Here is an 11,583-nt window from a genome sequence, read left to right as displayed (position 1 = left end):
TGCATGGAGCACCTAATTTCTTAATCTGTCCGTCCATAGGTCAACACTGCCTCCTGACCAGGTTCCTTAAAGGTTTTCACCAACTCAGACCCCAAGTACACATGTTTACCCTTGGAAACAAATATTTTGAGCATGACTTTATTATTAAACAATCTGATTTTGTCAGTATGCAAATGAGCGCATGTTTAATGAGACATGGCCTCATTTGCATATGTAAACATTAAAATACAAAAAACATGCAATGCATTTTTTTTTCATCTTAGCACAAGTAACCAACTAAGAAAGTTTCAAAGTGATATCTATTATTTACATTTTTTACCCTATTCACCTGCACCCTATTCTCCTTAATTGCCTATATATTTATGCTAATTATGCAAATTGCCCAAAGTGCAACTTCAGGCAACCAAGTTAAATTCCATCTGTTAGGCCTATAGATGACATTTCTGCAATAAAACTTTAGGGTACTCAACATTTCTGGGTTCAAGAAATTACGACTAGACTATATGCGTATTTTAGACTTTAAAAAGTCCAGTTGGCATTTGGCAACATTACATTTGGCCTAAATATTCTTATTCCTCAGACATGGAAAAAAAAGACAGTATAGCCTATCAAAGTCTTAATTAAGCTTCAGATTATAAGTAGGATATCTGGAGGATGTTCTCGAAGGAATTGTTGAACTGATGTGGTGTCTCACACCTGAAGTGAATAAGCATTCAGAGGATGTAGCTTTATAGGCCTGTTCTTTGCGAAACTGAATGTGTTTCAGCCAATAGTCCAAAAATGGTTTTCAATTTCACAGTAAAATGTGAAGAAACATTGAGCTTACACGTATTAAACATTGCGTATAGCCTTTGCGGTTATGGCTACAGCCAAAAGCATCGAGTCTATGGCGTTCATCAAAGGAGTTATCGCCATAGCTTAACCGTGGCCTATTTCAGTCGTTAATAACTAATAGCCTACTACCAAGCCGTAGGTTAGCAGTGAACTAGCCTACTTTGTCCACGGACTTGATTTTGTGGTAAAGAAATACTTTAAACAGAACATTGTTATTTGTACGGGCGTATTGTGTGTGGCTGAACGACTGATCAGACATGGCGTCTGTGTTTCACATCGTCAGAAAATATGTTGTTTTGAAACAAGTTTTCAACGCAAGAGAACGTATCGTGTCCTGTACACGTCACTAAAGATTATGTATTTCGTCTAGGTTGTTTGTTTACTGGCCACTGTATAATTTCCTTACGTATATGCGTGCAAATGTTATAGAAGATGAATAGGGATTCCTAAACAGACGCACCGACTTGTGCATTTGAGTCCTTTTCGTTAAGAGTGCATAACCAGAGACAAAAGCTCAGAATGTTCGATCTAGAGAAAGGGGTGGGTTTGTCTGAATAAATGCATTTTAAGGTCCTAATTTCGTTTCACTGTTTACTTTTTGTACAAAATGTGAGTGCAGAAAACACACTCGAGTGCCTCGCGGAAGCCAGTCCAATGGAGAGCCTAAGGGACTGAGTCTAAAAGGTTCTCATGGCGAGGTTAAGTCCTACCCACTTTCAGCGATGTATTCACTGTGAACTATTGTGTTCACTGCTAACGAATCTCAGACAACATGGCAGAAGTAGCTCCAGCTGCACCCGTCGAGGCCGCCCCAGCAAAAACTCCCAAGAAGAAGGCAGCACCTAGACCGAAGAAAACCGGCCCAAGCGTAGGCGAGCTCGTCGTCAAGGCCATTTCTGAGTCCAAAGAGAAGAAAGGCGTCTCCCTTGCTGCGCTCAAGAAGGCTTTGGCAACTGGTGGATACGATGTGGAGAAGAACAAGGCTAGAGTCAAGCTTGCCATCAAGAGTTTGGTAACGAAGGGAACTCTGGTCCAGACCAAAGGAACCGGCGCATCCGGCTCGTTCAAGCTGAACAAGGCGAAGGCAGAGCCAAAGAAGAAGGCAGCACCTAAAGCCAAAAAGCCAGCGGCGAAGAAACCCGCTGCGGCAAAGAAGGCCAAAAAGGCTGTGGCGAAGAAACCTGCAGCCGCTAAGTCTCCGAAGAAAGCAGCCAAGAAGCCCGCTGCGCCAAAACCCAAAAAGGCAACAAAGAGCCCGAAGAAGGTAGCGAAACCCGCGGCGCTCAAGAAAGCAACGAAGAGCCCCAAGAAAGTCAAGGCAGTGAAACCCAAGGCAGCTAAGCCCAAAACAGCCAAACCCAAAAAGGCTGCGCCTAAGAAGAAGTAATCTTCTTGCACATGTTTCCGGCCAACATCATCATGGTGTACTAAAAGGCTCTTTTAAGAGCCACCCAAAACGTCCTTTAATGCTTCTATTCCAATATTACTTTGTTATGACAACTAATCTGTATCTGAATCAATTCACTATACTGTTAAGTTATATAACACTTGTATATCTTATTGCGTGCGTTAGACACTTGCACCACGAACCCATTGTCTTAGCAGCAATATCAAACATACCCACAATATCCGACATTTTGCCACATGACTTATTATTATTATTATTATAACAGATTAATATAATAACTAATGACTTATTGTTATTATTATTATTATTATTACCATATTACATTGTCACTATGTTCGCAACAGTAACGGCATTGCCACCCAATATAGCGTCGGCCCTAATACTCTAGTATTTATTGTGTATTTGAGAACATTTATGTAATTTAAATATTGAAATAGTTTTGCCATTTACAGTGTCAGAAAACACGCGCTGAATGACGTGCTACAGGCGCCAAATGACATTCACGTTGACCATACACAGAAAACTACACGTTGATTGGCTCTCAACATCTTCACCTCAGCCACTGAGGCGCCGAGTAACAGTTTGCTGGCGTCCTATAATTGATAGCCTCACACTGTAATGTACAGTTAGAACTGAGACAATTTTATTGAACGAATATGAGCGGAAGAGGCAAAACCGGAGGCAAGACTAGGGCCAAGGCCAAGACTCGTTCTTCCCGGGCTGGACTCCAGTTCCCCGTGGGCCGTGTCCACAGGCTGCTGCGTAAAGGCAACTATGCCCAGCGTGTCGGTGCTGGTGCACCGGTCTACTTGGCCGCTGTGCTCGAGTATCTGACCGCTGAGATCTTGGAGTTGGCCGGTAACGCTGCCCGCGACAACAAGAAGACTCGTATTATCCCGCGCCATCTGCAGCTGGCTGTCCGTAACGACGAGGAGTTGAACAAACTGCTCGGAAAAGTGACAATCGCGCAGGGTGGTGTGCTGCCTAACATCCAGGCTGTGCTTCTGCCCAAGAAGACCGAGAAGTCAAAGTAAACTTATTTGAAGTCATCGGCAAAAAAGGCTCTTTTAAGAGCCACCCAAATACCCTTTAAAAAAACCTTATTCCAATACATGACATGTCTGTTACATTTAGGCCATTATTCGTGCGCTATCAAACATGCCATTAATTCTCCACTCCTTGTAGGTCACACAAATTGATCTAGTCACCTCCCAATGAGTCCCCTGGTAGCATTATTCATATCTTTCTTTTGTGAACATTGTTGTGACACCGTCTGCTATTGTTCTGGGGCCACGGACTTCATCTGCTATTTCTTATGTAATCTAGATTAATCATGTAAATTAAGTTACTATTATGCGCCGACGATGGCATATTTAAGTGCAAACGATTTATTTCATGTACATCGAAATGTACAGAGAAAGGCCTTTGCTCAAAATATTCTAAGGGGTTGGGTTTATAATTTGAATTGAAGGCGCCAAGCGGAAGGAATCAGAGTCCAATCAGCGGAAGCCATAAACCTGACGTAGGCCTAAACGTGGGGGCTGGGTAAGACCTGAGGCTTTAAGTTTCCACGTCGCTTCATTTCGTCACACATTTAATTCTAATACGATGGCCAGAACAAAGCAAACCGCCCGCAAATCCACCGGAGGCAAGGCTCCGAGGAAACAGCTCGCCACCAAGGCTGCGCGTAAAAGCGCACCAGCCACGAAACTTAAAGCAAAACACGCTATCACTTGACATTCCGCAGAGCCATTCATGCTTTGGACTTCTACGTGCCAGTCAGAATTATCTCACGTGCAGATGCAACATAGCCTACAGTTAGGCTGTCATGTTCGTTGTAACATACGTTCAGACTATGTAACACTACATAGACAGCTGTCATTGTTTACAAGCACTAAGTTGTAACATACGTTGTAACTACGTACAGAGCAATGTAGTGTTACGTAGGGTTTTCTCACTGAAACGTTCAAGCCATCACCGTTTTGTCACTATGGCCAAAAGCATCAGGGGGCTAGGGCTAGGCTACTCTATTTATTTTCAGTAGGCTAGCCTATAGGATAAAGCCTTAGGGCCATTCACACGATAAACGATAACATAACCTATCATTATAACGATAACGTCCACGTCTCTCCTAGTGTGTGAACAAACAATAGCATAAAATAAAAACGTAATAAATAAGTCACTTTTGAACAAAAGTAGGCTATGTGCCAATAGAGGCTACCATAACCATTTTTGACTTGCTCAAGATGTCTGCAGCCTATCTAGCCTACACGTCAAAAAATTACCTCTGGTTACACGGTAATTTTTTACGCCTGGCCAGTACACGTGAAAATCTAACACCTGTACACGTAAAATATTTGCGCGTGGTGACGTTATATTTTTACACCTGTAGGCGTTTCGTTATTAGACGTTTTGGCCCTGTATGCGTGCCATAGCCACCGGTGGCGTGAAGAAGCCTCACCGTTACAGGCCCGGTACCGTGGCATTGAGAGAGATCCGTCGCTACCAGAAGTCCACCGAGCTGCTGATCCGCAAGCTGCCCTTCCAGCGTCTGGTCAGAGAAATCGCTCAGGACTTCAAGACCGACCTGCGCTTCCAGAGCTCCGCCGTCATGGCTCTTCAGGAGGCCAGCGAGGCTTACCTGGTCGGTCTGTTCGAGGACACCAACCTGTGCGCCATCCACGCCAAGAGGGTCACCATCATGCCCAAAGACATCCAGTTGGCTCGTCGCATCCGCGGAGAGCGGGCTTAGATTAATCGATATCAGGAATAGTAACCACAAAGGCTCTTTTCAGAGCCACTCAAATGTATATGAAAAAGCTTACTTCCAGTTTTATTTGACGTAGTAAACAACACAGAGCATACTTGTATACAGAATATTATGAGCACAGGCTTGCTGCTGAATGAGTATTCAACGATAGAACTAAGTTTCTGGTGGTCATTGCAAATATGTTAGTGCAGCTTATAGGCTATTCGTGTAGTTTTTTGATCCCGTTGGGGAAATTCGGTCTCTGCTGCATTTATCCCAATTCGTGAACACGCACAGCATGCAGCGAGGTGAAGCACACTAACCCAGAGCAGTGAGCTTCCTGACCAACAGCGGCGCTCGGGTAGTGAGGGGTTAGGTGCCTTGCTAAAGGGCACTTCAGCTGTGGACTGGTCGGGGATCGAACCGGCACAAGCTCGAAGCTAACCAACATTTTGGACAACTGTTAGGTGACATATTTTCCCAATATAGCCTTCTAACAGCGCGACCTTGCTGATACGCTGTTAAATTGTGCGTTGTAGTTAGAAAGGCTAATTCTCTGCCAGGGAAGTTAATGCGTAACGTCAGTCAAGGATAATGTAGCCTGGTCTGATCTCATGAGCAATCATAGCATCACTAAGCTTCAAGTTTATCCCGGCACCATCTCATCATTCTAAAAAACCCTCTTTACATTCGTATTCTGTATAATGACAACGTTACAATACATAATTCATGATTGTATTGGAAATTCTTTTCAAAAGACATTGTGGGTGGCTCTTAAAAGAGCCTTTGGACTGAAATGAGATGTAATCTCGGGTTTACTTGGAGCTGGTGTACTTGGTGACGGCCTTGGTTCCCTCGGACACGGCGTGCTTAGCCAGCTCACCGGGCAGAAGCAGACGCACTGCGGTCTGGATCTCCCTGGAGGTGATGGTTGATCTCTTGTTGTAATGAGCCAAGCGGGAAGCTTCTCCTCCGATGCGCTCGAAGATGTCATTCACGAACGAGTTCATGATTCCCATCGCTTTGGAGGAGATACCGGTGTCGGGGTGGACCTGCTTCAGAACCTTGTACACGTATATGGCATAGCTCTCCTTCCTGGACTTTCTGCGTTTCTTTCCTCCCTTGCCCGCCGTCTTAGTTACGGCTTTCTTGGATCCCTTTTTAGGCGCTGGCTTCGCTGGTTCAGGCATTGTTTGGCGAATTAATACGGAGGGTGGTCGCTCGGTGTATTTATATCAACTTGTATGGAAATGATTTGCCGTGTCATTAACTAAAAGGCGTAGGACACACCCTTGACACCAAATGGCGGAGAGGGATAGGTTATATTTCAAACAGCAAACCCACCCACAACTCTCCTCCCTGTTTTGTTTCATGTTCCCGCACTTTTTGTCCCTCAACCAACAACTCTAAGCATTTAGAAATAAGCAGTTGGAATCATGCTGGCAACAACATCCTCAACCAACAAATATTAGTAATAAACAAATACATACCAAAGTGTATAACAATCATGACGTTTGCGTTTGTCAGCATACCACCTATTCTAAGAACGCCACAATGAATGGCACTTTGCTAGTTTTTAGAACAGAACATTTAGACGAAAGCTAAACTAAATTGATAGCTTGATATGCTTGGTTTAAAGGATCTGAGCAAAAATAGATCAATAACACGTTCGGCACTTTAGACGGTAGCCTAGTATCGAAGGTCTCTGAGACGACCATATTGAGGCATTTCAATTGCAAATGGTTTGGAATTGTAGTTAGAACGTGTTACTTTGAATCATGCTGATTAGAGATTGAAAATAATTGTACAAAGTATCAATGACGGTCATACATTGTTTCGTTGTGAGGTGGATGGAATGTTTTTTTTTTTTATTTTAGTTTATTGATGCACAGTAGCCTACAGATAGGTGGAGTGAACGTCGGGTGTGTGGGCGTTTTCCTGTCGCCAAAGAGCCCCCGTAGGCTCCATTCAGGAAAGGGGGAACTGCGTTTAGTAGTTTTCACCAACGTCCTCTTTGTGGGTATAAGTACGAGTCGTGGTCAGTGCATTTCTGTAGTCATACAACTTTCAGTCGTAAGAAGTTACAGCCATGTCAGGAAGAGGCAAAGGAGGAAAAGGTCTTGGAAAGGGAGGCGCAAAGCGTCATCGTAAGGTTTTGCGTGATAACATCCAGGGAATCACCAAGCCCGCTATCCGCCGCCTGGCTCGCCGTGGTGGTGTGAAGCGAATCTCTGGTCTCATCTACGAGGAGACTCGTGGTGTGCTGAAGGTTTTCCTGGAGAACGTGATCCGTGATGCCGTCACCTACACCGAGCACGCCAAGAGAAAGACCGTCACCGCCATGGATGTGGTCTACGCTCTGAAACGCCAGGGTCGTACTCTGTATGGCTTCGGCGGTTAAATTTCACTGTTCTATTGATTTAACACCAAAAGGCTCTTTTAAGAGCCACCCAATTCTTTATATAAAGTTGTATTCCTACGTCAATGTGGAAGCAATTGTGAATGAAACATCTCTGGGGTGTTCATCGTAGTTTTAGCTTCAATTAGTATAACCGAATGCACGCCTCTATGGTCAATGCATTGCACTACAGTGACCGAAAAGTCATGTTATTTAATTGTCTATTTCGGGTAAGTAAAAGTGCAGTTGTGTTTTGATTCGAGGAAGCATCTCAAATGGGGTTTTATACATCACTGATCTAGATGGGACCTTGAATTTCCCCTTGGGGATCAATAAAGTATCTATCTATCTATCTATATATCTATCTATCTATCTAAAGAATGATGGGGCAGCAACAACGGGATGTATCCAGTGTTACTTCAGTGGGAACGAGCCTGGAGGACCGAGCATGGAGGATCGAGGAGAGAAGTTGAGAGGCACCCATTGGCACCCATAGGGTGTCCACAGCACACAGTGTCCGGATGACTTGTGTCTATGGTGAATGTATAGACTGTGCAGCCCTTATATGTAGGCTACATTTGGTAATGGTATAGACAGTGGAGCCCTTATACATTTGGTTAATGGTATAGGCCATGGAGCCCTTATCCATTTGGTAATGGTATAGACCGTGGAGCCCTTATACTGTACATTTGGTGATGGTATAGACTGTGGAGCCCATATGTACATTTGGTGAAAGTATAGACCGTGGAGCCCTTCCCTTACACATAATGGTTAATGTGGAACTCTTTTCTTTTCTGTCTATGGTGAATGTATTGACCGTGGAAGTGGAACCATTTTCTTTCACGTCTATAGTGAATGTGGGCCTATTACTAGAACCTGCTTATACTTGTGTGTAGAGGATAGGAGTAGTCTGTCATGATTATGATGTGAATGAAACTCAAGTAAGCAATATTAACATACATTTTCATGACCACTGTGGTTGTGATTTCCACTGTTAATGATACAAACATTGCCTGAAGTGTGCATGTAAGATGTGAGAGGAGAGTCATTTGAAGGATCATGATAGTCCTGGGTGAAACTGCAACAATACATTTTGAACAAAGAGGAGATCAATTGAAATCACTATTTACATTGTTTATATCCATTTTGTTGAGTTTAGTATACTCTCATCACATCAGATAGATATTTTGTTGCCACACAGCAATGTTGGTGGGATATTTTGTTAAAGAAATATTGTTGCTTTATTCAGCAAAGAAGAAAACATTCATTTTATCTTTAACCCTTATGTTGTCCTTGGTGTCAATTTGAACCCAAGCAATGTTAAACATCATAAAATATATGGTTCACTTTTTTGTTTTGCTTCAAGTTTCATGACTTTTCCTCATTTGAAGGGTACAACAGAGTAAACATGAAATTTGCACAAAAATATGTTTCCAATATAATATAAAGAAATATTTTTGCTTTATTCAGCAAAGAAGAAAACCTTTTTTCGTTTTTAATGTATTTACATTGTTTCTGATCAATTTTGTAGCGTTCACTACACTTTAACACCATTTGGGAGTTGGGCCAAACCCACTCTGGGAATCTCTTCAGTTCAGGTGTAGGCAGAATGTCATCTTATATTACTGTGGAGGAAGAACAGGGGAGCCCCAGTGGAGGAGGATTCTGCCTACCTGCCATTCTGCCTGAGTAGATTCTTCAAAGTTAACCAGTTGCAATGTTTTTCTATTGCTGTTGGTATTCTACTGCTGTTGTTTTTCTGTTGTTGTTGTATTTCTATGGCTGTTGCTGATTTATTAGTATTCCATTGCTGTAAGTCACCCTTGGTGAAATCATCTGCCAAATGAATAAATACCAAACTAAATTACACATAAATCGAAGACTTTGTCTACTGCTATTTTACGCATTGAACTTTTCAATGCGTAAAATGCGCAAAACCATTCAAAGATGTCTCACATAGCAAAGCTAATTTAACAGCATAAGCTTGATACATACTGTTCCCTAAACCCTATAACTGGGTTATATAACTGATTGCCTTATTCATGAAACACAAGCGAAATGCAACTGTGTGCCCATGGCCGCAAAAGTGCTGTTTGTGCATATTGTTTCGGCGGTCATCATCACCACATAACTCATATTTACCGTGTTTTGGTCCGGTGATGTTTAGTCCAGTACGGTATGCATGCGTATGGTGCAGGTTTGCCAACTGTGTTTCACTGTGTCTACAAAGCTCCCGTTTGTAAAGTACACATTCCCGAAAACTACATTGTCACGGCTCAACAGCGTTACTGAGACGTATATCTTGATTTGTGGCACTTTGTTGTTAGGGTATTGCATAGTTTTATCATAATTATGGGCACGTTTTCCTCGCAAAACAAAGACTGACTGAGACCACTCTACCTAGACGCACAAAGTTATCAGTTCGTTGCGACAAAGACAAAGAGCAACCATATATTCTTTTTAAAGTGTACGCTGTGCTCTTCACAGCAGACGTAGACCTGTTGGGAAATGTTGCATCGTTACTTATATTTGTTACTAAAAGTGAGGGGAGAAAACACAAGCGATTTCTTCGCCACATACAGGCCGGGTAGCTCCCAGTCTGCTGAGTCTAAATGGTTCTCATGTCTCTTTTAAGTCCAGCCCACGAAATCCCCCAACCATTCATTCCTCCTAGTCTCTACGGTAATCTGTGAGTGAAACCTGAACGAAATAATGGCAGAAGCTGCTCCAGCCCCCGCTGCGGCCCCAGCAAAGGCCCCCAAGAAGAAGGCGCCCCGTGCCAAGAAGACTGGTCCAAGTGTGGGCGAGCTCGTCGTCAAGGCTATCTCTGCCTCCAAAGAGAAGAAAGGAGTTTCTCTGGCTGCGCTGAAGAAAGCTTTGGCGGCTGGTGGATACGACGTGGAGAAGAACAACGCTCGCGTTAAGCTGGCCATCAAGAGTTTGGTGACAAAGGGAACTCTGGTCCAGACTAAGGGGACCGGTGCGTCCGGCTCTTTCAAGCTGAACAAGGCGAAGGCAGAGCCAAAGAAGAAGCCCGTAAAGAAGGCAGCACCCAAGGCCAAGAAGCCAGCTGCGAAGAAACCCGCCGCGGCAAAGAAGCCCAAGAAGGCAGCAGCCAAGAAACCAGCAGCCGCTAAGAAATCTCCGAAGAAAGCAGCCAAGAAGCCCGCCACACCGAAAAAGGCAACGAAGAGCCCGAAGAAGGCCAAGAAGCCCGCTGCACCCAAGAAGGCAGTGAAGAGCCCCAAGAAAGCCAAGGCAGCGAAACCCAAGGCGGCCAAGCCTAAAGCTGCCAAGCCCAAGAAGGCTGCACCCAAGAAGAAGTAAATTTGAAGTTTACTCGGTTTTAAAAAGGCTCTTTTAAGAGCCACCCAAATGTTCTTTAAACGCGGTTATTCCATTCAATCAGAGCCTTCTAACACATTTTAATTGACTACACACATTTACTGATTAACTTTTAACACTTGTGCTAGAGGAAAGTTTGAACACCAGTGAGTAGTAATTTTGCTAAAAAAGAAGTAGATGATTCCAATCATCCCAAAATCAAATCAAATTTCAAAATATCCTAAATGTCGCTACACACAAACACAAGGCGTACACATTGTCACACTAAAGTGGTTGACAACTGCATCACAAAGTATCCATATCCTTGCAACACAAACACTTCAGCTTGCAATAGGAGCAGCTATCAATGAAATGTGTTACGAAGTATCCAGACGCATGAAACCCATAACCAAGTTCGCTACATTGCAACAGTTCATCACATGAAGCTTTATTGGCTTACTATGGACTAAAGGACCTCTAGACATTTCGTTTCAACTTAAACTGGTACATTCTAATGTGTCATGCGTTGTCTAATTTGTGATTTCGCTGAGAGGGGAGGTGGGGAAAACTATAGGCGCCAAATTCAACTCAAGTTGATGTCACACAGCGAACTACACGTTGATTGGCTCTCAGTATTGTATGCTCAGCCACTGAGAAGCTGACTTGACCCGCGTTGGTGTTGTATAAATAGACACGATTTACACTGAGAAGCTATCATTCAAGTTTTGAATACATTCAGTTACCATGAGCGGAAGAGGCAAAACCGGAGGCAAGGCGAGGGCAAAGGCGAAGACTAGGTCTTCCAGGGCTGGACTTCAGTTCCCCGTGGGCCGTGTGCACAGACTGCTGCGTAAAGGCAACTATGCCCAG

General features: G+C 43.6%; 4 protein-coding genes across 4 annotated transcripts; 3 read left to right on the top strand and 1 right to left on the bottom strand.

The window, feature by feature from the left end:
- Positions 1–1,580: 1,580 nt before the first annotated feature.
- LOC134102668 (histone H1-like) lies at positions 1,581–2,293 on the top strand. The gene has a single exon (XM_062556886.1). The coding sequence runs from the start codon at positions 1,607–1,609 to the stop codon at positions 2,219–2,221; it is 615 nt and encodes a 204-aa protein (XP_062412870.1). The 5' UTR covers positions 1,581–1,606; the 3' UTR covers positions 2,222–2,293.
- A 605-nt stretch (positions 2,294–2,898) lies between these two features.
- On the top strand, positions 2,899–3,287 carry LOC134060027 (histone H2A-like). The gene has a single exon (XM_062516631.1). The coding sequence runs from the start codon at positions 2,899–2,901 to the stop codon at positions 3,274–3,276; it is 378 nt and encodes a 125-aa protein (XP_062372615.1). The 3' UTR covers positions 3,277–3,287.
- A 2,501-nt stretch (positions 3,288–5,788) lies between these two features.
- Positions 5,789–6,181, bottom strand: LOC134060360 (histone H2B-like). The gene has a single exon (XM_062517082.1). The coding sequence runs from the start codon at positions 6,179–6,181 to the stop codon at positions 5,807–5,809; it is 375 nt and encodes a 124-aa protein (XP_062373066.1). The 3' UTR covers positions 5,789–5,806.
- Positions 6,182–10,077: 3,896 nt separating this feature from the next.
- On the top strand, positions 10,078–10,716 carry LOC134102582 (histone H1-like). The gene has a single exon (XM_062556770.1). It carries the CDS (start codon positions 10,102–10,104, stop codon positions 10,714–10,716), a length of 615 nt encoding a protein of 204 aa, XP_062412754.1. The 5' UTR covers positions 10,078–10,101.
- The last annotated feature ends 867 nt before the right edge of the window (positions 10,717–11,583 follow it).

This window comes from Sardina pilchardus, chromosome 1 (assembly GCF_963854185.1).
Source record: "Sardina pilchardus chromosome 1, fSarPil1.1, whole genome shotgun sequence".
Lineage (NCBI taxonomy): Eukaryota > Metazoa > Chordata > Actinopteri > Clupeiformes > Clupeidae > Sardina > Sardina pilchardus.
The sequence above is the reverse complement of the archived record's forward strand: the minus strand, read 5'-3'. Positions and strand labels throughout refer to the sequence as shown.

Bases quoted from the DNA above. Each gene is read 5' to 3' on its own strand.
- LOC134102668 (XM_062556886.1), top strand. From the start codon at position 1,607: ATGGCAGAAGTAGCTCCAGCTGCACCCGTCGAGGCCGCCCCAGCAAAA.
- LOC134060027 (XM_062516631.1), top strand. From the start codon at position 2,899: ATGAGCGGAAGAGGCAAAACCGGAGGCAAGACTAGGGCCAAGGCCAAG.
- LOC134060360 (XM_062517082.1), bottom strand. From the start codon at position 6,181: ATGCCTGAACCAGCGAAGCCAGCGCCTAAAAAGGGATCCAAGAAAGCC.
- LOC134102582 (XM_062556770.1), top strand. From the start codon at position 10,102: ATGGCAGAAGCTGCTCCAGCCCCCGCTGCGGCCCCAGCAAAGGCCCCC.